Raw genomic sequence first — 25,641 nt, 5'->3', positions numbered from 1 at the left:
ATGTTTAGCAAAGAACCTCACTGTGAGATCATGTGACACTAAGACCACTACTCAAAAGAGGCAGTAACTCGTGGGGGGAAGGGGAGGGAGAGGTTAGGAGAACAGTACCAAGTTGTTGTTGTTCTTGAGGGGAACTAGAACTGTATAAGTAGCACTGTACACATATTGCATTGTGCAACAGATGTATGAGAAGCAACTATCTGCAAACTCAATAACATCTGGGTAGAAAAAAAGTAGATTTGACTTGACAAAATTGAAAGTGGCAAAAAATCTGAAGGTGCGTTCTTTGACACACTCGGTAGTTACTTGTTGTAATACACATAATGTCAAATGTAATTGCGATCCCTGTGCAAACATGTGCCTGCGCATGCATCTTTAAATACATAGGTATTTGTAATCAAGGACCTAGTCATTCCATTCAGTCGCTCTCACTATTTTGGCAGGAGCCCTACTTGAGGTTTCATTTGTGACTGCAAAACAATGCAGCCAACAACTGACAAATCTAACTCCTGAGGGGCGCCCAAGGATGTCCTGTGACCAATCCCGGTGACAGTGCGAGTATATCTATATTTGAAAACTGTGGTAAAAATTCACAGGCAAACTCTGCTAAGGTACATAAAAAGCATTTTCGTGCAGATTGAAGACCCTACCTAAGGTTTGACTAATGAAAAACTGTCTCAACAACACTACCTATCACCACAATACTCACCATTAATCATGAATCTCTTACAAGGGCCCATAAACCTAAGAGACAATTTTGGGTGACTGAATCATGTGACCTAATTAAATAGAACTATTCACAAACTATTTACACATTTATATACAACTGCAGTTTATCTTTTCTCACCATGGTTTTAAACATTTATCATTTTAATTAAGTCACTTAGGCAAATGGATTAACTGATGGTAACTAGACCATGAATAAAAAAGACCAGCTTGTCGTTTCAAAATCTAATTTTATTTTAACTTTATTGATTAAGAAAGAGCATTTTTATGAATCTTTATTTTTATTAACAATATTAAAGCAGCATTTATAAGGAAATGATTTATTAGACTGACATATTTAAAGCAAATCAGTGAGCATGAATTAAAACAAAATAACAGTTTCCATTCCCTCAAACTATTTCCCTGACCATTCTTGCTCCACCTAGAAAGGAAAAATCAATTCAAGACTGCTGTCCTTACGTGAGCCAGAAGTCCGACAGCATGTCACGTCAATCAGGAATCGGAAAACGAGCAGGCACTGCCCTGCCCATGAGGTCAGGTTTTTACCTTTCTATCTAGCTAAACTTTCTACAAATTACATATTTTCTCAGAAATTCACGCCGCTCATTGGCTGCGCTATGTCAGTCCACGATTAAGGCGTTAGGTCATCTCCGTTTCTAAACCAAGTTCAGGCTTTTCTTAAGCCCAATTGTCCTTTGCTTTCGTGTCATATGGCTTCCTCAAAAGAGAAACATTTCTCTCGAGATACAGTTCACGACTTCCTTGCCTTGGCAATCTTGCTGGTTTCCTGTCCTTGAGCCATTCTCTCAGAGCACGTTCAGCACAACTTGTTAAACTGCATTTTCTGACAAAAATGTCAACGTGGTAAAAGTTTCCACTTCTGAATATGTGCAAGGCTCCACTCTGGACAAGTTTTCGTAATGCCATTTCTTTGCATGCCTTAGGCCTCACTCGGAAACTATAATTCAAACAAACACAAGACATCAATTAATTAGAGAATTGAGACCCATTCTGTTACCCACCCCCTTTGCTAATTAATAATCTGTTAATTTATGTTACCTAGCTGAGCACACAAAGCAGCATTATATATACCTTCTTCTTTTAGACCACAGGTATTCTCCACGAGCTTTTGTCACATAAAAGACATAACGTAAGCACACAAAATAAGCACATGCTATTAGTTAGACGGCCGAACTTAATACTGACAAAGACAATAGACAAGGTTAGTTTATTATTTTCTTCGCATCTGCAACGTAGAGCACATAAATTAATCCCACGTGTTTTCTGAATGAATGCATTTTAAAACTAAGTTGATTAATAATTTCACCACATGCTTGTTAATACTGTTACATTTATTATGGAAGTTTAACTTTGCAGAGTTTGAACAAAATTGTATTCATTACCTTGCTCCATCAACTCCCTCATCTGGTGATTTCAAAATCACCAAACAACACCCAAAATTTTAGAAAATTTTCAACCCTTGAACATGTTTTGGACTTTTTTGATATGAGTATTTCTAAACTTTTAATTCAGCTGTTTGTCTGCAACTCTCATATTGAGATCTACGAAACTCTTCTAATTCTATTTCTTTTTCTTTTCTGAGTTTGTAAATTCTTTTCTTTTCCCTTAGATATTTCTTTCTCTTGCAACTAATTTTTAACAAAAGTATCACTATGACTATGACTATTAAAGGACACAGTATTTTACCTAAAATTGAACTACCAATCTCTAAAATCCAGTTTCTGATTGCTGCAAATCTTTTGCTTAAACGTTCTGAAAAATGTTCATCTTCTAAAGGTTCTACCTCAGCATGTAATTCTGTTATATTCTTGATATACATCTCTATATTCTGACTCTTGTCTGGAATATATGTGCAGCAATGCTGAACATGTAAAATTCCACAGACTCCTCCTTCCTTAGCTAGCAGAATGTCTAATGCAAGACAGTTCTGCATTACCATCTTTCTCATGGCAATAAGTTCTGTATTCACTAATTGAAATCCACTTGCACTATCAGTTGATAATCTATCAACAATTGTAGACGTTTTTCTGATTTTAACTGCATTCAGGGTTATACCCACCATAGGTATTACTGCACCAAATATATCTCCCAAAATTTATGAAAAGCTTTCCCTTTTAAATCTACTCAGATGATTACTGATTTCAAAAGAACCTTTTGCATCTCTATCTACATGAAAAATCTTGGAAAAAACTAATCCAACATAACCGGTCCCATACCAGTGGTCTGGGAGACTAAAATAATCTTTGTTCCCACAAACAAAATATATTCCAGGAAAAATTGGATCTTTACCTCCCTTAAATCCCCAACCCCCTAAGATTTGATAGGTATCTTCACATTGACTAGCACCTACAAAGTAATTATCGAACAATATGTTATCTATTCTAATACAAAGCTTTCCACTAACAGGTTTGTCTATATGAATTGCAACATTTTCAGTTCTTCTACCATTGAGCTTTTCATCCTCAATCTGCCAAAACTTAGATTTTGTTTGTTTCAGCATCTCATTTCGCTTATAAATTGCCCTTCTCTCTTCAACCATGTTTAAGAAAGATTTTTCTTCCGTTCTCAATTTACATGTTAAATTATTTCTAAAAGCATACTCATAAGTAAGTTCATTAGTTACTATGAAAAATTCCCTCATCTGTTTAGCATGTTTCAGTTTATTCAAGCTGTTATCAACTTTTAAATTAGCAAAAATCTCATCATAATTAGAATAATAGTATTCTAACCGACCTGTTTGATAAAACAAACTAGCTATTACACTACAAGTGATGCCATAAGTAAGAGGAAGCATGTTCTAGGTCACACCTTCAGAGTCGGAAGTAGGTAATTTCACACAAATGTAACAATCTTTCACATCCATCACCTTAACATATTCAGATAAAAGTCTTGAAAAAGTATTACTAGAAAAATCTCCAAGAGATCTATCTTGGTGAATCTCTGGTTTATGCTCAATGATTCTGTTAGTTTTGCCCACAATATCATGGCTGTCTTGTTTAACCACAGCTTTACTAGTCATATTAGTCTTGTACAATTCTTTATCAATTCCAAAAGGAAAAATAACAGCTAAAATCAACCAAACCAAAATTATTAGGATTACACATAGAAGACATTTTGCAACATCTTCTTAAAATAGAACATCTCGAATTGCTATTCGTAGAAGGCATCTTTACTTAGAAACAAGAGCTTTTCAAAACAAAAAACTAAATTTTTTAAATTTAAAAATTACTAAATATACACCCCTCTTTTTTACTTTTTTTTTTAAACTTTATTTTCTAACAGCTTTTCTTCGACCTTATGTCTTACATTGATGTGTTTTTCCAGCTAACACAATTTCTTCGACCTTGTGTCACCTAACACAATTTCTTCAACCTTGTGTCAGAACAAAATCAATCATTATCACTTGTATCATCTAAATCTTCTTGGCTACTGCTATTCACTTCAACTACTGGTGGGATAATAATATAAGTCCACTCAGGTGACTTATACTTTTGATTAGGCTTTATTACTCTCTTTGCTCTATTAATTATAACTTCTATTTTCTTTCCTGCTTGATTTTTCTTATCTGAGTCTCCACCCTTCTGACTTGAGACCTCATTAACTTGCTCTTTTGATCTGTTCACTAATTTGAATTTTAGACTCTCATTTTCATCTGGCCAATTATCCCCTTTTCTTAATAATTTCTTCTTTGGTTCAGTAAGATTACACTCTGCTCTCCAAGCTCTTTTCCTTGAACTTTTCACTTTGGATTTATCATCACTTTCATCCGATTCACTTTCTGTGATATCAACTCTAGATCCAGGTACTTCTTTACTGCGCAGCTTCACTCTGTTAGGAACATCATCCTTACAGCTGGTACTCGGAATTTTGTCTCCAACTTCCCAGATTCAGAATTTTCTTTCCTTCTTCCGGAGCTTCCAATCTGCTTTTCAATACTCTCCTGATCTTGAATCACCACTTTTCAGCTTCTTTTTCTGCTTCTTGATCTAGCAGATCTTCATCATTTTCAGAGTCTTGTATCACAATCTCTTCAATTTCTTCATTCAATGCCTCATTCGCAATTGAATTTTCCAGATGTCGACTTCCCTGTCGATCTTCAGGATCTGGATTTCTTTCAGGTTCTTCTTCAGAATCTGAGTCAGCTGTAGTGTCACCTTCGTCAGGATTTTCAGGAGCTGGCACATGTATGGTGTGACTAGCATGAATCAATCTCTTCAATCCTCTACACTTTACTGCATTTGTTGTGACAAGTATCACCTGTCTTGCCTTCTGCCACCTGGGTGCTAGACAATTTCTTCTCCGGTGAACTTTTGTTCTCACCCAGTCTTCTGGTAACAGATCATGAGCTTGTTCCTTCTCTTTTGTAATGACTTCAGTTCCCACCTGATGGAACACAGAAGTCACCACGTCAGATAGGTTTTTGCAGTTCTCCAATATGACGCTATCATTAATGCTCAATAGTTTATCAACTGGAACAAATGCTTGCCTCATGACTACCCATGAGAATTTCGTGGGGGCTTAAACCTGTTTTTCTATCTGGAGTACTTCTCAATGACATCAAAACAAGTGGAAGTGCATCAGTCCACTTCATTCCTGTAGCTAAACACATTTTTACTATTCTGTTTTTGATTGTGCCATTCACTTGTTCAACAACACCTGATGCTTCTGGTCTGTAAGCACAATGCAGCTTTTGCTTTATGTCTAAAGCTTCACAAATCAATTTTAGCAATCTGTTTTCAAAATGTGTGCCACGATCAGTCTCGACCGTCACTGGAAATCCATACCTTGGTATGATTTCTCTCAAAAGCAATTTTTCCAGAGTAACTGAATCATTGTGACGTGTTGGGAATGCTTCCACCCATCTTGAAAACAGACAGATTATCACCAAAACATATCTCAACTTGTTAAGAGGTGGCATGTCAATTAAATCAAGTTGTAATCTGGTAAAAGGACCACCCTCCCGTCCTATGGTTCCCATGCTCACAACTGTTTTTCTGTTTTGGTTAATCTGCTGGCAGATCAAGCATCTCTGACGAAAAGATTCTGCAATTAGTCTGAACTTTGGATTGTACCATTTCTGCCTAAACAATCTGATCATTGAATCTCGTCCAATATGTCCTGGACCATGATACATTCGAGCCATGTCAGCAATCATGCTATCTGGCATTACTGGTCTGTCATCTTTTTAAACCCAAATCTCATCTTCCTCTCTCTGTCTGCAACCTGCTTTTAACCATGTGTCTTTCTCCTCATCATCTGCCTCATCTTGTAAATCTTTTACTCCTTGCCATGTCTCAACTACACATGTTAGCATAAGTGAGTTCAAAACATGTTCATTGTCTTTTTCCAGATTAATGGACATATTATTCTTTGCACAAAATTTTGCAATTTCATCAGCATATGCATTTCCTTTTGTCATATAATCATCTCCTTTTTTGTGTGCTGTGCATTTTACAACAGCAATTTTCTCTGGAAGCTGAATTCCGTCAATTAGCCTTTTAATCAATTTTGCATTCCTGATAGGAGTTCCCGCAGAAGACCAGAGCTGGCCATAGTCATGTACTACGCCATATCCATACTGACTATCAGTCACTATGGTAATTTTTAACTCTTTTCCTTTTTCACATGAACGAATCAAAGCAATCAATTCTGCTACTTGAGCTGAACGAATTCCTTTGAGACAGGAGGCTTCAAATACATCTGCAACTGTGCAGACAGAGTATGCTGCAGTCAGAACACCTTCATCTGTTTTTAAGCATGAACCATCAACAAAATAAACATAATCTGATTCAGTTAATGGCACATCTTTTATGTCCTGTCTGGGTTTAGTGCAATATTCCAATACATCCAAGCATTCATGATCAATATCATTTTCATTTTTGATTTCTGTTACAGTACCATCAGGCAATAATGTGGAAGGATTCAAATTCACACATCTTGCAATCGATACGTTATCTGATCCAAGAATTACTTTTTCATATTTTGTTAGCCTGTTACTTGTCAAATGCTGTGTTTTGCTTCTGGTGAGGAGAATTTCAACTGAATGGGGTACATATACTTTTACAGGGAATCCCATTATTATCCCTTCACTTTGTTCTAGACTCACACTTGTTTCAGCCACTGCTTTTAAGCAGCCTGGTAATGCTTTTGCAACATGATCAAGAACAGCTGAGAAATATGCTATTGGCTTTCTCAATCTTCCATGTCTTTGAATCAAAACTGATAAGGCACATCTCCCGCAGTCAACACCGCGGATCCCACTCTTGTACGATCTTGGGTGTCAACCAGTGGAGGACCTAGCCAGATTGCGACCGTTAGCGTTCTGGCGTCGCCTTTGGACAACGCCCGAACTTTTGCTTTATGCAAGAGCATGCATTGAGGTCAGGGATCTTCCTGGCTCCTCTAACATAGGTTGGTTCAAAGATTAAAGAAGTACCTTGTGTGCCTTGGGGATAGGAGAACTATGGTTAAACCCCGATACTGCAACCTTCCCACCCAAAAAGGAGTTGAAGCTACGATATTGGGATTGGGTTGTAGGAAAAAGACATTCAGGATTGACTGTTAGTAACCTTACTGGTACTTTTGTTGTTATGAAGGATGTCTCCTGTCTTGAAAAATACTGGGATGTTATAACCAAGCCCCTGGACTGTAAATTATTTCACCAATACAGATGCGGTTCATTGCCATTAAGGGAGTTCACTAAAACGTGGGGTAAGGGTGGGTCTGGGCATTGTCCTATGTGCTCAGGACAGGGTGAAAGTGTAAATCATTTTCTTTTTGTTTGCCCGCTGTATGTTGCCCCAAGATTAAAGTGGTCAAGTCCAGTTTGTAGAAGGTTGGGAACACGTTCAGTAGCAACAGCCAGTAGGATATTAAAGACGGATATGTCGCCCGTGATTGTAATTGGAGTAGCAAAATACTTAGGCTGGGCCTGGATCTTAAGAGCAAGGTTCATCAACTTGACTTAGGCTCTAGCCTAAAAATCATAGGCCTTCCATTGACTGTGTGCAAATGTGTAATTAGTTACTGTGCCCGTATTTACTATGGTTATTTAACTAAGGATCTATTGTAAACTTTTAAAATAACTTTCAAATGAAGTTCTGTATAAATGATTTAATATGGTCTTAGATTGTTTTTAATACTATTTTAAATTATTTTTATAAATAATACATGTATTTTAGCCATTGTAAATTGTGATGCATGTCTTTTATGATGTAATAATCGAATAAAGACTTCTTTGAATTGGATAAGGCACATCCTTCTCTTTCACTGCAATACAGCTCAAATTCCTTTTCATAATCTGGCATTCCCAATGCTGGAGCTTCACACAAACGTTTCTTTAACTGCTCAAAAGCTTCTAACTCAGTATCTGTTAGGGTAATCGGATCTTTTATGTCTGCTTTTGTCAACCTCTGTAGTGGTTTTGCAATTACTGAAAATCCACTAATCCATTGACGACAATAACCTACCATTCCTAGAAACATTCTGACCTGTCTTTGTGTTTTTGGAGATTGCATTGCCTGAATCATTTTAATTCTCTCAGTTGTCACTTGCCTAATTCCTTTTGCAATTCTGTGACCAAGGTATTTTACTTCTTGTTTGCAAAACTGTAATTTTGCAGGAGACACTTTATGTCCCTCATCTGCCAAATGATTTAAAAGAGTAATGGTATCTGTTACACAGTTATCTCGTGTTTTTGCAGCTACAAGGAGATCATCAATATACTGCACTAATGTTGATTTTCCAGGTAAATCTAGATTTTCCAAGGATTTCTTTAGCAACTGATTAAAAATAGATGGACTTTCTGTGTACCCTTGAGGGATACGGCACCAAGCTAGGATACGGTCTTGGAACATGAACGCAAAAATGTGTTGGCTTTCTGGATGCAATGGAACAGTAAAGAAGGCATTATAAAGATCTATAACTGTATACCATTCTGCATCATGCGGAATCTGATAAAGAATTACCGCTGGGTTTGGCACAACTGGGCAACATGGAATGACAATTTTGTTAACCTTTCTCAGGTCTTGAACAATCCTGAAAGTTCCATTTGGCTTTTTGATTCCCATAATCGGTGAATTACATGGACTACTCTCAATTTCTTTTAGAACACCTTGTTTTATGAATTTATCAATTACAGGAATTACTCCTTCAATAACTTCTGCTTTCATTTTATACTGAGGAATGTTTGGATAATCTACTCCTTGTTTTACTGATATTTTTACTGGGTCTACATTTTCCATCAAACCCATTTCGTTTCCAGTGAAATCCCAAATTTTAACATTAACTGTCTCTTTTAATTCTTCAGGTAGATTATTTTTATCAAATACAGGAAATAATTTACTTTCTTCAGCTTCAACCATTAACATTGTTAACTTATAAAACCCATCTTCTTCTTGAGTTTGGAGCTCAATACCTTCCGGTGAGCAATATATTTTACAGTTCATCTTACAAAGTATGTCCCTTCCTAACAGGTTTACAGGACTGCTGTTACAAACTACAAATCTATGCATGTCCTTAAATTTACCAATTTCAACTTCAACTGGTTCTGTTCTAGCTGTTTTAATTTGTTGATTAGCTACACCAACTACTTGGATCTTATCACCAGAGAGAGGCAGGTTTTCTATTTCCACTGATCTAACAGTAGAACGGGTAGCACCAGTGTCCACTAGAAAAGTGATTTCTACATCATTCACTTTACCATTTACAAATGGACCAGCCTGATCTACCTCAAGAGTGGCTCCAAGCACACACTCTTCCTCCTCTCTCAGGCACCGTCATAAGTAATACTCAGAATCACTCCCTCCATTTTCTTTTAACCAATACTGTTGAGAAACATTTGACACATTCACTCTTGGCGATCTGTTTACCTGTTCACCTCCGCAGAATTCTGTTTCTGAATTGAATCTCTGCACATTTACACAGTTTGGAAGTGGCGGTTGTGGAATCTGACTTTGCTGATTCACTACCTGTCGCTGTAGCTGTTGCTGCAGATTTATCTCATTCTGCATCTGTGGATTTAATGATGCATTTTTAACATTTCTGGGCGGATTCTTACATTCGCGCTTCCAGTGTCCAATTTCGCCGCAATTAAAACATGGGAGTTTTTGCTTTAATTCTTCAATATTTCCCATCAATCTTGGCTTATTATAATTACCTTTAAATTTCCCTTGATTGTAATAAACATTTTTGAGTTGCTATTTGCTGTTCAGCCACTTTCACCTGTGCCCACATAGCTTTTTCTTTTAGCTTCTTTTGTTTAGCATCTAATTCATCACTACAGTATTTTGCTTTTCTCAAAATGTCGTCTACTGAGAGTGATTGCCAGCCAACTATTCCAGATCTTATCATTTCACCAATTTCAGGTCTTAGGCCATAAACAAATCTGTATATGAAATGGCTCATATCCTTTTCACTCAATTTTTTCATAACCACTGTATTGTTTAAATACCAGCAGTAATCTTTCATAAAATGAATGCACTGATTCTTTTGGTTCTTGATTTGTTCTATCTATTTTAACCCAATCTACTTCTTTCGGAGGAATCTTGTTTTTCAACCACACAATTACCTTTTCGTACAGATTCATACATCTGATGAAGGAGCACCCGTTACCTTATCTCGAGCAGGTTCTTCTTTAGGCCAATCTATAGAAATGTTACATTCTGTCCATAGATCTGATGGGACAACTATGTTAAAAAATCCATCAAGATCAATCCACAGAACTTTTGAAACTTTCACAAATCTGTCTACTTGTCGATACCATTCCACAGGTTTTTCTCTCACCCGAGGAAAATCATTTGTGAACAATAAAATATCCTGTCTTGTCCAAGGAACATGCACATACCCTCCTCCTGGTATTTCTCTCATTGGAAACTCATTTGCTACTTCTCCTCTTTCTCTTTTGTCTTCCTCTCTTTTCTTTGTCCATTTTACTGTCCATTTACTTAATTCACCCAATCTTTTTAGAAACACAATTAAATCTTTTATATGAATAATTCTTCCTGTGGTATTCATGTTTTCAATATCTTTTTCAGAGAAATCCACTCTATAATGCTTCTGCAAATTGTTCTGTCTACTTAAATCTACTTTTAATTCAGCTGCCATTTCTTCTAATTGATCATACTTGGTTTTCGTTTTCCATTGTATACTTTTACAAATAAATAATAATTCATCATCCTGATATAGCTTCAAGCTGTCAGTCCTAATTGTACCAATAATCAACTCCTCCAAATCCGCCTTCAACTTTGCAACATCAAGTAATTTAAATTCTGGGCTTTGTGGGGTATTTGTTAAATCTATTTTATTTATGCTCTTTTCCGGAGTTCCAGAATCAGATTCTGCACCAGATGGAGTTTTTTTTGACAAACTTTGATTAAAAGTTAAGTCGGGCATTATTGTTTTCTCTCGGTGAATTTCAGTTAATTCTGAATAAAAATTTTCAGCCACTTTCTGAATTTCTGCATTTAATGGAACAGTTAACGCTGAATGTCTAACTTCCCTTTGATCAAATACTGGAAGAACAGGCCCAATCTTTACTGGTACTGTTACTGCTTCCATGGTTTTAGTTAACTGCTGTATTAATTCATCTTTTGATCGGAAATATTCTGAGGTATTTGGTAATTCCTCACTTCTTTCTGTTCTCATTACATTTCTTGGGGTTTCATTTCTCTGAACTGGGGTTTCAGCATAATTTCTAGTTTCCCCCTGATATACTAGAATTAGACCTTGTGTCTACTCTTTCAGGAGTTTTTCCACTATTCTGATTTAATCTAGGTGATGTCTCATCAATAATTTCTCTTGGAGGAGCACTCGGGGAAGTTCCTGGAGGAACTCTTGGGGAAGACCATGAACAAACTGGTTGACAAGGTGGCGGTTTCGGTTTTGTAATAAAAATTTCTTCTAAAACTGCATCTTCTAAATCACTTTCTTCACCATTATTATTTTTCTTTTGATTACCCTTTTGATCAGTTGCTTCACCAAATCTCGCTGGATACAAACCATCACACATTTCTGCACGTCTCCATCGACGCATTCTATCCTCATGAGTTTCCCTATTAATGTCTAATCTAGTACCTCTTGTTACACCTCTACTTTCTCGTTCTAATTCAAACATTTCATCCTCCCATTCAGCTAAAGCCTCAAATTGAGTAGGTCTAGGTCTTGGTACAAGAGCCATCATTTTTTCTCTTAAGTTTTTCAAAACCTTAATGTTAAATGATCCATCTTCGGGCCATGCTAATACACCATCATTTTTGGTATATTCCATCCAATTCTCAATCCAAAGACAAGTATGATAACCATATTCACCTAACATATAAGCTGCAGGTGTTTTGTACTTATTAATTAATCTTCCACTTCGCGTTTCAATTTATTTTTCAATTTCTGAAACTAAGAAAGCAAGATTCTTTTTCTCTTTTATATAATAATAATCCATGTTTTTAAACAATTCCGCTTGCTTCTGAAAAGATCGTAACTATTTCCTTGTTGTTCCGCAAAACCAACCAATCCGTGCGCAAAACTCAATAACAAGCCAATCAGGTTAAGCTACGTCAGTATTCTGGTCAACCAATAGAATTGCTGCTTTTCAGGAAGAGTCAATCAACTGTAAGCTTGCCTTAGTCACGTGAACCAATCAGTGCGCAGACTGTGACGTATGTTAGCCAATCACAGTGCGACACTAGTGACGTATACTGCCGCTGCAGCTTCTCTATCCTCGCTCCGCTCTGACACTGACACTGACACCTCCTTTACAAAATATTTTCACAGCGCCATTTTTTCCAAATCTTTTCAATGGAATTCAGTTAGTAACTCCACAAAAACAAACCATTTTTCTGTTTCACTAAATAAAGTGATAGCTTTCCCAATCATTCAGGTATTCTTTTGCGTGAAATAGACGACGCTATTCTCACAGAATATTTAAATTCGTGCTAAAGTAAGGCTACTCTACCCTTCTAACAAGCAATAACGAACTTGTTACTCTCTGAATGCACATATAGTAACAATTCAAAATTTCACCTGGTCGTATATTACAAAATCATTTACGCACATTCAAACGGAAAAATCCCTAACCATGCATACATGAATCTTGGTAGGACTTTAACCCACGCTAGAAATCCTCACTCGCCAGTAAGATAGACGACACTTCCTTACCCTTCACTCAAGCTTGGATACATTCTACTACTTTTTTCACAGTGAGTTTTAAAACAGGACACCAGTCCCTATACTCGAAAGCTACAATTTCATAGACAATCCTCACTATACATTTTACCTTACACACTTAAAATCCCTAAACTTGTGTTGTACATCCACAACACTAGTGATATATGTCAATACCACTATTTTGAAACAGAACAAATGCACTGTGCAACTTCACCTGTTACACTACGCTTGCCGGCACAACTAGGAATTTTCACACTGCTGGAAAAAAACCTTCGACTACATATAACAACTGAACAGACTCAACATATGTTAAACATCGATCCTATGTAATTACCATGTAGCATGTCAGTTACCATAGTAACCGTAACTCTGCTACCAAGGAATTGATCCAGCGCCCCTAATGAAAAACTGTCTCAACAACACTACCTATCACCACAATACTTTCCATTAATCATGAATCTCTTACAAGGGCCCATAAACCTAAGTGACAATTTTGGGCGACTGAATCATGTGACCTAATTAAACAGAACTATTCACAAACTATTTACAAATTTATATACAACTGCAGTTTATCTTTTCTCACCATGGTTTTAAACATTTATCCTTTTAATTAAGTCACTTAGGCAAATGGATCAACTGATGGTAACTAGACCATGAATAAAAAAGACCAGCTTGTCGTTTCAAAATCTAATTTTATTTTAACTTTATTGATTAAGAAAGAGCATTTTTATGATTCTTTATTTTATTAGCAATAAGAAAGCAGCATTTATAAGCAAATGATTTATTAGACTGACATCTTTAAAGCAAATCAGTGAGCATGAATTAAAACAAAATAACAGTTTCCATTCCCTCAAACTATTTCCCTGACTATTCTTGCTCCACCTAGAAAGGAAAAATCAATTCAAGACTGCTGTCCTTACGTGAGCCAGAAGTCCGACAGCATGTCACGTCAATCAGGAATCGGAAAACGAGCAGGCCCTGTCCTGCCCATGAGGTCAGGTTTTATACCTTTCTATCTAGCTAAACTTTCTACAAATTACATATTTTCTCAGAAATCCACGCCGCTCATTGGCTGCGCCATGTCAGTCCACGATTAAGGCGTTAGGTCATCTCCGTTTCTAAACCAAGTTCAGGCTTTTCTTAAGCCCAATTGTCCTTTGCTTTCGTGTCATATGGCTTCCTCAAAAGAGAAACATTTCTCTCGAGATACAGTCCACGACTTCCTTGCCTTGGCAATCTTGCTGGTTTCCTGTCCTTGAGCCATTCTCTCAGAGCACGTTCAGCACAACTTATTAAACTGCATTTTCTGACAAAAATGTCAACGTGGTAAAAGTTTCCGCTTCTGAATATGTGCAAGGCTCCACTCTGGACAAGTTTTCGTAATGCCATTTCTTTGCATGCTTTAGGCCTCACTCGGAAACTATTATTCAAACAAACACAAGACATCAATTAATTAGAGAATTGAGACCCATTCTGTTTCCCACCCCCTTTGCTAATTAATAACCCGTTAATTTATGTTACCTAGCTGAGCACACAAAGCAGCATTTATATCTACCTTCTTCTTTTAGACCGCAGGTATTCTCCACGAGCTTTTGTCACATAAAAGACATAACGTAAGCACACAAAATAAGCACGTGCTATTAGTTAGACGGCCGCACTGAATACTGACAAAGACAATAGACAAGGTTAGTTTATTATTTTCTTCGCATCTGCAACGTAGAGCACATAAGTTAATCCCACGTGTTTTCTGAATGAATGCATTTTAAAACTAAGTTGATTAATAATTTAACCACATGCTTGTTAATAGAGTGTGAACACAATTTTATTCATTACCTTGCTCCATCAGGTTTGACAGACAGTTTATTGCTGAAAAACATGGCGACTGTCCAGTCCGCTGTTATTTACTGTGCCATTGACTAAAATGTACTTGTCAGTACGTCAGGCAGAGCAGCTATCTTGTTTTGATGGACGATGAAGGTAGCGAGCAGATCCCGAGTATGACCCAAGTGTGTTTTTTAGCAACTGTGAAAACACAGTGGCTGAAACCGAATTGAGGAAGAAAAACAGGTAGGGATTATGGTAGTTCTTAGTGTGAGAACCATTAGATCAATTGTCCAATTTAGATGGAGCAATTTGAAAGGCTGCATAGGCAAGTCAAGAATCAATCTATGGAAGATATGGATGCTTCACAGTTATTTAAAGTCGCATACTTACTCTTAAAACTGACAGCTCTACATCAAGCCAGTTTCCAGGAACTTCACTTTTGTGTTCTAAAAAGTTAAGCAAATTGGAAGACAAAGCCCTAGCTTACACTGGTAGTGAGGACAGTAGTAACACACATCCTGCATCTTTCTTTGCAAAGTACAAACACTGCATCTGCAATATGGTTGACCCTTCTTCTTTGTTACAAGAATGCAGTATGCAAAGTTTTGATTCTGCAGCCTTGAAAAGACCTCCCTAACAAGAGCTATTGCTTCTAAAGCAGCAAGACAAGCAATAATTGGCAGCTCAAAGTCAATGCAGCGCACCAATCTTCCCCTAGAAGTCTGATGTTAGACAGCATATACATTGCTAAATGACTGAGGTGGATAGCCATCTTTCTGTTCCATGTACGAGATTTAAGAGTTGCATCATATGATTGAAGTAGCTGGTCAGTTTTATCATCTCCACCCATATACTTGTTATAATCTGTTATATAGTTAGTTTTATGCACTTCGGCCAACAGAATCCAGTGCTTAACTTATAAAAAATATAAGTGCCAACGCTCTTGTCAGGAGGCCACTACAACTTGCACTACACATATCCAATGCCATGCTATCAATAATAGTAACGCGGTACAAAAGGGGGTGGTGATGGACGGAGCATCTGAACCAGTCAAACACTCACACCCAGTCAACAGATCTGGGTTTAATCCATCACCGTTCTTTAGCCCACTCAGCCACCCCAGTTCAGACATGGCCATATGCAAATCAGTCTGACCTGTGCCTCATGGGAACAGTCCAGCCCGAACTGCCACACCATGCCTTCCCTGGACCGTAATCAAGCTTCCTAGGACTGGTTTCTGTCATTCCAGCCGTCTTCAGCCAGGCTTGCTTGAATCCAGTGGCAAAGTGAGCAAGGGGCTCAACTTCTGAGCATACCCTGCCAATTTATGGCGAACAAAGCGGTACAAAAGGGGGTGGTGATGGACGGAGCATCTGAACCAATCAAACACTCACACCCAGTCAAAAGATCTGTGTTTAATCCATCACCGTTCTTTAGCCCACTCAGCCACCCCAGTTCAGACATGTCCGTATGCAAATCAGTCTGACCCTGTGCCTCATGGGAACAGTCCAGCCCGAACAACTACTAACCATCATACTCCGACAGGTGTGACAATTCAGACAATTCGAGGCCCCCAAAGCTATAAGAATGACTTGGGCGGCAGGTAATAAGTAGTAATTTTTAATCTTTATTGAATGAATAATTGACTATTGTTGTGGTCAGTTCTGTTACTAGTACTAGTGTTGTTGATAAGTCTGTGCTGGTGCTAAGCACCAGAAACCACTGGTGCAAATTAAGCACTGCAACTGACCCCGGAACTGCGACCAGGAAAGTGCTTTCATCATGAATTGTATTGACCATATGTACTTCCCATTAGTCTGAGGATTTTTCAGCTAGAAGTTAGTTGCAACGCACTACACTGATCTTATTGTAGCTTTTTACAAACAAGTGCCTGATATAATCTATAGTGATGACTTTCAATTATCCCACAAAACACTGTGCCAGCTTTGTACAGCTAACTAAACAGCCGTCTACTATATAGAAATTGTCCACATAAAGGTTTTAACCTTTATTACAGAATGATTGAGCAAGATCCAATGCAATTGTTTACTAATACCTAATGTGGAATAACAACCCGCATAATTTACATAGGCTGTATCCATGACCAGTGGAACTATGAACTATCACTCAGTATACAAAGCTTAGTAATACTGCCTGAACATCAGCACCCTTTAAAAAGGGTCAAAGATTCATCGACCACTATATTCTTCCCTGAGGCAGTCAAGGTATGGATAGTCCGGAGGTATCACTGGAATGCAGCATTCACTGCATAATCAAAAAGAACTCTACTTATGGGAATTGATGGGAAGCTCTTTGTTGCCTAAACTATAATAGAAGAACTAAGATTAAACTGATGGTGTGTGCAATATTCCAATGGGCAGTATAAGGCCCCCAATTTATTTCAGCAAGTGAAATTGAGGTTCATAGATGTGCCCTAGAATGAGGTGCCAGAGTATCTCCATGCTCGCTCAAAAACTGTTGGACATGGGTATTTGTTTGCTCCACAATTTTGTTACAGAAAACATCATCCACAAAATGTTGGTAGTAATCAGTGGGCAACCAATTGCAATAATAACTTTACATCCAATTAAAGGAGAAATTGGAGACTGGACTTGTATTAGAAGGCTGCCTTTTAAGCACTTTGGTTGTGGTCTGCGTGCTTGCACTCAGGATTGGGCTACCCTACTCCTAATTCTCAGCAGCACAGTTGTTGCGCTTGTGAAGGGACATCATAACAGCCTTGCTGTGCTGCATGGCCATGTTCTTCAGAATCACCGGAAGAAGAGTCATTATCTGATGGTACACCACCAACTAAACAAGCATTTGCAATGCAATAGGTCTCGCATTAGTGAAACTTTGAGCTATTGGCGGTGCAAATGCTAAGATTTGCTAAATGGACTATTTTGGATCGGCAGTGCATTAGTTGGCTTAGTGTGTCTTTGGGAATCAGTTCTGTTTGGGCAATGTTTGGTGCTTAGTGTTGCTTGATGGAGAATATGAGGCTTTGCACTGCTTTTAGCATTTTTTGTCTGTATTTGGGGATTACTTCTGCTTTGGGTAATGTTTGGTGCTCATTGTTGCTTGATTGAGTGTATTAGCGTTTGTACTGCTTTTAGCACGGTTGGTCAATCTTTGACGATCACTTTTGCTTTAGTCAGTATTTGGGTGTCGCTATTGTTTTAGAAAGAATGTATGAGGCCTCTGCTACTTTGGAAATGTTTTGGGTGCAGCAGTACAACTTGGCAATGGCTATGGGGCTCAGTTCTTTGATGTAAAGACGAAACAGGCACTGTAGTTTGGTTAGGACAGGGGTTTTCTTGTGAGAATTTGGATTCTCTTTAGATTAAGGGCTATTTTAATTTTTGGATCAACTTCCCCTTGGTCCAAGGCCAGAAGCTTCACATATGGTGGTCAGCTGGCTAGTAATGCAAAAACGGCTGCCTTGATCCCAGACAAGCATGACCAAGAAGCAAACTCTATGTGACGTCACACAGTAACCGTACACGTTAGAACCCAGTTCTGGCTGGGCCGTGAAGAGTCTGGGTTGCTGCACAAAAGGAAGTGCCAGTATGTCTGTCTCTGTGAAAGAGAACAATGTTATAAAAGCGAAACTACAATTGGAGGACTACAAGAATTTGAGGGGAAAATCTTGAAACTACAACTTCATAAACTTTCAGGAAGCCCTAATATGAAAACAATGCAATTTTGTCTAAAAGGCCAGAACATTGACTTTTTAAAGGCAAGGTACTGTTATTCTTGGAAAGCATTACATTGGAGAAAAGCCATGTTAAACTCTTTAAAAATGACAAGGATTTGGAGAGGCGGAGTTTGTCTGACACCAAGGTGGCTGCCATTTGGACGAGCCTGATAGCCATCTAAACTATCCTCTACATATCCTACAGATCTGGGGTCGATGCTGCTGTAACTATGGAGGAATTAATTGCCCCAACAATGCGCTGCACAATATTGCGCAGAAATCGAGCCATGTGACCTGCATGAGCGGTGAGGCCTAGGGTGTCAGAGCGCGGTGACACGCGTGGCCTGGATGCTGGAGGGACCCAATGCTGTTGGTGTGCCCCGGAACGCAGACACGCACATTGCTCTGAAACTCATGCAACTGTGAATGCAGGCCCTTGCGGTACCGTGAGTGCCGAAGCTGTGCAAGCGATTGAGGCAGCGGACAGCTGAGGGCACCTGGTGGGCCGTGACATGCGAATACGTTGAGGCGGAAGCGCTGCTCCAGAGCATCAGCGGTGACCTGCTGCACTGCCGGAGGACTTGGCTGCACATGCGGGACACAGCGGTGAGTGTGCAGCGGCCTGGTCGGGCTGAGGGCGTAACAGTGGACCATGTTAGAAGACTTCCTGAAGGTCCTGTGTTGCGCTGATGGCCCAGGTGAGAGAGTGAGCCACTGTTCGTGCATGCACTGACTGGTGCTGTGTGCGAGCAAAATATCCAGTCCGGGTGGGCAGGGCCTAAGGAAGACAAGGCGGGCACCAACCCCACTTCCAAAAGAAAAGCGATGACAGTAGGTCTCGCAAGCGAGCAGCGGATGCGCTGCATCGCTAGGCGAGACCTAAAAATCACTTCTGTAGTGTGACTCATAATATGATCCTTTTCCTCAGACGCAGTCCTGAGTATCAGCACCGGCCTCTGAGCTCTCCTTCATTATCTGCTGTATGGTGTCTCTTTAAATGACGGCTGCTCGGGCCTTGTCTGTTTACTATCTAAAACGTTTGTCTTCACATACTGTGTGATAGACAGAGTGCAGAGGTACTCATTGAAAAATGTATGCACTGCGGATACTGGTAAGTGTCTGTGATTTGAGCCGAAAATGAGAATGCAATGTTTTGCAAGTGAGGGGGCTGCCAAAGCATTAGCGGCAGCATGACGCTGAAAGCAACCAATTAATTGTAATTAAACTCGATCAGGATGTAGCCTTCACATACAGACAAAAATCCCCTACAGAGGAGGTTAAAGAAAGAACTACTACTTCAGCTTGCAACATCACACAGTAAATAGAAAAAATTAGATGCAATTATAATAAGAGTACTCAAAGCAGCAACCAATCGAAACTGTAGAAATGAGGATTGTGATCGAACAACCAAAAACAATTCGGGCACAAGCCCCCATGTACTTTCAAAACAGGATTATACAATTCATAGGCAAAATTCGCCTGACAAAAGATTTGGTCACACTTTATATTTGCCCTTGGGTGCTGGTAGCAAGACCCCACAGCACAGAGCACCAATATACAAAATGGCTGTCTGGCCACAATCCCAAGGCAGAAATCCTTCCTAGAAGGGCACCATTGTAAAGTTAAACGTTCCCCTTTCCAGTGCTACTCTTCGTATGATTTAATTGGCCAGGGGATTTGCACAGAGCTCCAAGTGAAAGCACAAAAAAACTCAAGATGGCTGCCACTGTTTTCTCTTCACAGGGGGCGCAGATCAGGGGACCAGTTCCTGATCAGCTCCCCTAAGGAACCGAAAACGCTCAAAATGAATTATGTATGACCCCTCTCCCCCCTAAAAAAAAATATAGTGGTTGAAATCCCTGAGCAGGAATACTTTCTAGAGGGGAACAGTTGGAAAGGGGTGAGTGCCCCCTTTCCAGAGGTTCCCCTCTTGTGAATAGTCACCCCAATGCCAGCACAACGTCCCAGGCTCAAACACAAAAAAACAAGATGTGTGGGCACAGTTTTCCTTTCCTTGGGGGAGACTAAGATTATCACTCACCCAGGAAGTAAAAATGCTCAAAATAATTGGATAATGTCCATGATGGGGGCTGGGGGAGGGTTAGCCTCTATGCCAAGGGGGGGTCTGAAATTCACGCCCTTCAAACACTTCCTTGTTGTAGTACATTCCTGCTTGAGGATCATGGTGTGGACCAGAAATCCACCAGCGAGAGGCAATAATCAAGATATCCCCTTTGACACTTGCTGCGAATCACCTGTTTCCAGCAGCTACATTGTTTGGTACATCAATAATGTCAGAATGCCCCGGTGTCTGACACAATTTTTTGTGCGTGGGAGGGCATTGGTGCTGGGGGCAAACACAGAAGGGCTTCAGCATCAGCCTCTGCTGAAACCCCAAGTGATCAAGCCTGTGGTGCAAGCACCAGAGATTCCCCAAGAGGATGATTTGTTTTGTTCTTTACACAGGGGAGGTAATGTAGATGTGAATGTCTCATCCTCTGCACTCAAACGGGGGAAGGGGTTAAATATTTAGCCCTGATCAACCTTTGCCCAATGTTTTATGCTTTTTGAAAGTCACAATGTGGGGAAATTACGATGATAAGAATGATATGACCACAAATAAATGTAATGCACTTTATTTCTCCTTCTTATAGTTGGCATACTTGGGATTCCTGATGCTGTATACCTATGTAGTTCTTGTAGAAATGGAGGATTTACCATCTGTACAAGAATGGATTGTTATTCTCTACATTTTCACAACTGCAGTTGAGAAGATTCGTGAGGTACTGTAAAAGATTCTCTTTTTTTCTGCAAATGCAGTCACTAATTCACAGTTGCACCTTTGAAATGAATGTAAATAATTCGAAGAAAGCATTTGGCTCTGAATCATCTATTTATTTTTACAATTGTCTAGGATAAAATGACTACTCTTTTGTTGCTGTTCTATTTTAGCAGAATGCACACAGAGTAATGTTACATTTTGCCGTGACATAGAGAAATATGGACCACATGTAGTAAACACTGGTTACAAAAGTACTGGTCACAATTCGAAATCAATAATGTTGTGAGCAGTATGGTGTTTTGCAAACTGACCCACAAACTAATAGGCCAGCTCATTAAAATAAAAAATCATAATGGATTCCAATTCCACCTACTTTATGAACAATAAAGAGGTACGTCACAAATTACGACGTACTGTGATTCGCTGCCGTCACAGGGATAGCTGGTGTCAGCAGACGGTCTGTGATTGCTTTGTAAAAAAGCAGGGTTTGTTCCTGAATGTAGCCTTAGGAAACGGACCTGTGTTCAAAGAGAAAGTTTCTTTTTTTGATTGTTTAAGAGGAGGCAGTGGTGAATTGGAGGGATTCGGAGGATTTGTGAATTGTAATGCCCTTTCTACATCTGAAACTATGTTTCTGTAGTAGGGGATCTCTGTGTATAGTCATAATCTAGTGAATAGTCCCGCCCATGTGCGAGGACCCCGGCAATCAAAAATAATCTCTTAAATTGTCAAAAAATTGCAGAACTGCAAAGACACTTAAGAGAGAATTTAAAGACAAATAATGCAGCCTATATCCACAGGCTACACTGTCCAGTACTTCAACTAGAAATTCCACCAAAAATCCACAAACAGCAAAGCCTGTCCAGATTTTCCTTGCTTTAACAGCAAAACCCCTCTGGAATGATAGAGAGGAAGGCATGGACAGACAAGCCCCATAGGCTGCCATTATGTGGCTTAAATAGGGTACTGTGCCTTTAAGAGAACTTCCCAGAACTTCTCCCAGTATCCCAGAACGACAGTGAGGACGGTGTCTTCTCTACTAGGATCGATGGCCTCATGTATCTTCCTTACGCCTCATGCACGGCTGCACATGAGACCGTTGCAAGGGTGCTTGGAGGATCAGTGGGATCAGAGGAGAGGATCTTGGGACGACAAGATACGTCTATCTCTGCACGCTCTTCAGTCTCTGACGTGGTGGTGTTCAGCGGAGAATCTCCTCAGAGGGGTTCCCTTCCACAAGGACATTCCCACTCAGGTTATTGTGACGGATGCTTCTCTCCAGGGCTGGGCAGCGCATTCCGGAGACCTACAGATTCAAGGGACGTGGTCCCCGACGGAGTCCACGTACCACATCAATTTCCTGGAACTCAGAGCTGTTCACTTGGCACTGAAGGCCTTTCTCCCGTCCTTCCAGACCAACTCTCTACTTGTACAAACGGACAATACGACCACAATGTATTACCTCAACAAGCAGGGAGGCTCAAGGTCACGCACCCTGTCGCAGGAGGCGCAGGCGATCTGGCGTTGGCTTCTGGCTCGAGGACTGACGATAACGGCTACCCATCTGCCAGGTGTGCAGAATGTTCAGGCGGACGCACTGAGCAGACTGATTCAGGAAAACCACAAATGGGTCATAAATGATGAAGTACTAGAAGACGTCTTCGCACGGTGGGGGACTCCAGACGTAGATCTGTTCGCCACCGCCGAAAACAGCAAATGCCGAGGCTTCGCCTCCAGGTACTACCAGCCGGGGACGCTGGGGAATGCGTTATGGATCAACTGGTCGAACAGCTTTCTGTACGCTTTTCCACCCATTCCCCTGATTCCGACGGTTCTCATCAAGCTGTCCCAGTCCAGGGCGCGGATGATACTGATTGCCCCGGAATGGCCCAGACAGTGGTGGTTCACGGACCTGCTTCACCGGTCTCTCCTTCCTCACATTCGGCTGCCGTGCAGGCCGGACCTTCTCACGAAGTTCGGGGGGCTGATGTTGCACCCCCACCTCTCGTCTTTGAGTTTGGCAGCATGGCTCCTGAGATAGTGCAATATGGTCATTTGAATCTCCCTGCAGATTGTATGGACATACTGAAGGAGTCTAAGAGACCTTCCACTAGGACTTCCTATGCGTACAAGTGGAAGAGATTTTGTATCTGGTGCAAGTCTAAGAACTATGATCCGACGACTTGTAAGGAAGATGTCATCCTTCCTTATCTTCTACAGTTGGCGCAGTCTGGCCTTAATGTCCATTCTATTAAGGTTCATCTTGCTGCTTTGACTGCCTACAGGAAATGCCCTTCGCAGACTTCCTTCTTCCAGATCCCTGTGATCAAAGATTTTTTGGAAGGCTTGAAGAAAGTGTTCCCTCCTGCCAGGCTTCCTTCGCCTTCATGGGAATTGAATGTGGTGCTGTCCAGGTTGATGAAGGAGCCTTTTGAACCTATTCATAAGGCTTCGTTGCAGCACCTGTCCTGGAAGGCGGCGTTCCTCGTGGCCATTACATCGGCCCGCAGGGTGAGTGAAATTCAGGCGCTGTGTTGCCAAGAACCTTATACTGTATTTCATGCTGCTAAGGTTGTTATGCGTACTCACCCTAAATTTCTTCCCAAGGTTATTTCTGATTTTCATGTCAACCAGACCATAACTTTGCCTACGTTTTTTCAGAATCCTTCATCTCCAGCGGAAAGGTCGTTACATTCCCTGGATGTTAGGAGGGTGTTGAAATTTTATCTGGATAAAACCAAAGATATTCGTAGGTCTGACCAATTGTTTATCAATTATGGATCAGTCAGGACGGGTCTTGCGACCTCTAAGCAGTCTATCTCTAGGTGGATTGTGTCCTGCATACAATTGTGTTACCAAAAAGCTAATAAGACCTTAGGAGGTAAGCCTAAGGCTCATTCCACCAGGGACAAAGCTGCCACGACAGCATTGCTCCGTAATGTTCCGATTGCAGAAATCTGCAAGGCGGCCACTTGGAAGTCGGTCCATACCTTTGCTAAGCATTACTGCCTGGACACTGATGCCAGGGCAGACGCTCAGGTTGGGCAGGCTTCGCTGCGAAATCTGTTCGCACAATAGTGGTGTTAATTCTCTTTCCTCCACCGCCGCTTTGGTGTGGGGATGGGCTTGCCATTCTATTCACTAGATTATGACTATACACAGGGAAGGAGTAGTTTCTGTCCTGTAACTCCGGTTCTGTAGTAGGGGTATCTCTGTTATAGTCATAAGCGCCTTCCCGCCTTCCCGGTGGAGAGAGATGTTCATTTAAGGAATGCGACAGGTCTGGCGTGTTACGCCTTCAAAAAGAACTGAAAGTGAGAGGGACCTGCTATGCATTCTGGGATACTGGGAGAAGTTCTGGAAAGTTCTCTTAAAGGCACAGTACCCTATTTAAGCCACATAATGGCAGCCTATGGGGCTTGTCTGTCCATGCCTTCCTCTCTATCATTCCAGAGGGGTTTTGCTGTTAAAGCAAGGGAAATCTGGACAGGCTTTGCTGTTTGTGGATTTTTGGTGGAATTTCTAGTTGAAGTACTGGACAGTGTAGCCTGTGGATATAGGCTGCATTATTTGTCTTTAAATTCTCTCTTAAGTGTCTTTGCAGTTTTGCAATTTTTTGACAATTTAAGAGATTATTTTTGATTGCCGGGGTCCTCGCACATGGGCGGGACTATTCACTAGATTATGACTATAACAGAGATACCCCTACTACAGAACTGAAGTTACAGGACAGAAACTACTCCTTCTGAGTAAGTTTTGATAATTTTAAGTGCATCAACGAAAGATCTGACCAGAATAAAATTCTGAGGAGAGCACGTCAGGGTGTCCTCTGATTAGACTGAAATGTGGAGATTGAGATGATACTCACTCGCCATAGAGAATTCTACCCATTCTCTCTGTATTGTGAAGAGAGGTCAGAAACCTGATTCTATTGTAAACCCCAGAGGCAAAATGCTTCCATTTGTTAAACACAGACATTGGTTATGTTAATTCTCCTATTTTGTTGGCTGCTTAGGATTAGTTCTCTGAGAGTCGGGGTTTGAGTGTGGGAGGGTGGGCTGTGAGATAGGGGTTCTTAACAATGTGCAGGCATAAACATAGGACGCTACACGTGCAAATGCTACCACTAAAAGGTAACACGAACCACATCTGTTCAACATAAGATAAATCTACATGGCACAGTTATGGCTTGGGAGATTAAAATGTCCTTTGTATCTTGGAACATAAGAGGATTTACCAGTCCTAAAACAACACTCCAAGTGCAGGCATATCTAGAAAGACATGAAATTGACTTCGCTATGCTCCATGAAACACCTGTCAAGAAGATCCCCATAGCTTGTCACTGGGGAAAAAAATATATACTTCCATAGGAGAGCTCATACTTCCACCTGGTATGAATATGTACATGCTGATCATTAGATTTCAGACTAGA

At 40.2% G+C, this 25,641-nt stretch overlaps 1 protein-coding gene across 3 annotated transcripts in view; it reads left to right on the top strand.

Annotated features, from left to right (window-relative positions):
* LOC144826433 (transient receptor potential cation channel subfamily M member 7-like) overlaps window positions 1-25,641 on the top strand; it is a 1,864,676-nt gene that overhangs the window by 875,693 nt on the left and 963,342 nt on the right. For 2 of the 3 annotated variants that reach the window (XM_078684758.1, XM_078684760.1), the window contains exon 20: window positions 21,082-21,210. In XM_078684758.1, coding sequence (XP_078540884.1) covers window positions 21,082-21,210 — 129 coding nt within the window. Of the gene's footprint in view, window positions 1-21,081; window positions 21,211-25,641 lie in introns of those variants that run through there. The other variant, XM_078684759.1, reaches the window with a different exon arrangement.

The sequence above is a fragment of the Lissotriton helveticus genome, chromosome 3_2 (assembly GCF_964261635.1).
Source record: "Lissotriton helveticus chromosome 3_2, aLisHel1.1, whole genome shotgun sequence".
NCBI classification, from domain to species: domain Eukaryota; kingdom Metazoa; phylum Chordata; class Amphibia; order Caudata; family Salamandridae; genus Lissotriton; species Lissotriton helveticus.
The sequence above is the reverse complement of the archived record's forward strand: the minus strand, read 5'-3'. Positions and strand labels throughout refer to the sequence as shown.